This window comes from Electrona antarctica (assembly GCF_951216825.1).
Source record: "Electrona antarctica genome assembly, chromosome: 11".
NCBI lineage: Eukaryota > Metazoa > Chordata > Actinopteri > Myctophiformes > Myctophidae > Electrona > Electrona antarctica.
The window spans coordinates 23,419,885-23,421,376 of record NC_136792.1 but is presented as its reverse complement, the minus strand read 5'-3'; the positions used below and the strand labels follow the sequence as shown (position 1 = coordinate 23,421,376).

General features: G+C 46.0%; 1 protein-coding gene across 1 annotated transcript; it reads right to left on the bottom strand.

Annotated features, from left to right (window-relative positions):
* Positions 1-460: 460 nt before the first annotated feature.
* On the bottom strand, positions 461-1,015 carry LOC306931805 (gamma-crystallin M2-like; the record flags this gene model as incomplete). The annotated part of the gene is made up of 1 exon (XM_079513413.1): positions 461-1,015. One exon carries the CDS (start codon positions 1,013-1,015, stop codon positions 461-463), a length of 555 nt encoding a protein of 184 aa, XP_079369539.1.
* Positions 1,016-1,492: the final 477 nt, after the last annotated feature.

Here is a 1,492-nt window from a genome sequence, read left to right as displayed (position 1 = left end):
GTGTCATTCACGTCATATTGTCTCTTTATTGTTAGTAGCGTTTAATGTTTGTGTTGGCACCGTTTGTTTTACATCACTACATCACCTAATCAACATGAGTTAGACTTTAATATATTAGCGCCCCTCACTTCACACGGGTGTGATTTCTATATTATTATTATTATTAGAGCAGTTTTAATGAACCACTTAAACCCTATATAGTTTGTTGATCAGTGTTCCCCCAGGGGCTTGTACCATGGTCCCCTCCCATTTCCCTCTACACCAATTGTTTTCGGTCATTGTAGATCGGCTATTTTCACAGAATATTTGCCTATGACATGCCCAGAATAGGGATGCTAGGGGTCATGTGGTTTTTTAAGTGTGATAAATGTTGTCACAGAAATAAATGCATCATAATCCGTTCTTTGTTTTCCCCATTAAAATGTTTTTATTAAGGTCAGTTCATCTCCTGATATTTAAACTAGTAGCAAGAATCCATGATGCGCTTCATGCTCATGAACCTCATGCCGCTGTCCATGCCCATGTTGTTGAAGTTCCTGTACTCGCCGGGCCTCATGTACATCTGCCTGCCTCTGTATTGGGCCTGCTCGTACATCAGCCAGTGGCCGTCCATCACGTTGCAGGACATGCAGTTGTTCATCTGGTAACGGTCCATGATGTTGTCACAGTCGTCCATCATCTCGTGCATCTGTCCGCCGAAGTTCTCCCTCTCGTAGATCTTCATCCTGTAGTTGCCCCTGTACATGGGGATCATACGGCAGGACTTGATGTGTTCCCTCATGCCCATCATGCTCATGTAGTCGGGGTACTCGCCCCTCCTCATGAAGTACTGGTTGCCCATGTAGTTGTTGCGGTCGTACACCATGAAGCAACCCCTCTCCACCCTGCAGGACTGGCACCTGTTCATGTAGGAGGACATGTCAGAGCAGTCGTTCATGCACTCATAGGAGCGGCCCTGGAAGTTCTTCTCCTCGTAGAAGATCATCTTGCCCATCATGTTCATGCCGGAAGTCATCTTTGTGTGAGAGTTGTTTCAGCTGCTGCTGCTGCTACTGTGGCTGTGGGTGAACTGACTGACTTCCTACCTGCCTGAAGCCATCCTTTTATACAGTACCACCAGCAGGGCAGTACAGTACTGTGTCCCAGCCCAGGCAGCTGCCCTGACACAGCAACATTCTATAGAAGAGCATAGAGCTCAGCTGAGGTTGTTCAGTGTTTCCACCTCAAAAAACCTTGGAAAGGCTGTTTCTCTGACGGCACAAAGCCTGCACCATTACGACAATGCAGACAACAAGAGGCTGAAAGGGTTAACAATGACTAGGGGGTAGACAATGCATAGTAAAATCGATGGATCTATGTACAATGCCGTGGGCCTACACAATGGTTGTGGTATTGTAGACACTCTGTATATGAGTGTGCTTTCACCACTGTTGAAATGTTGTACTCTCTGTCACAAAAGTCTGATTTATACTTAATCACAGCCAACTGCATG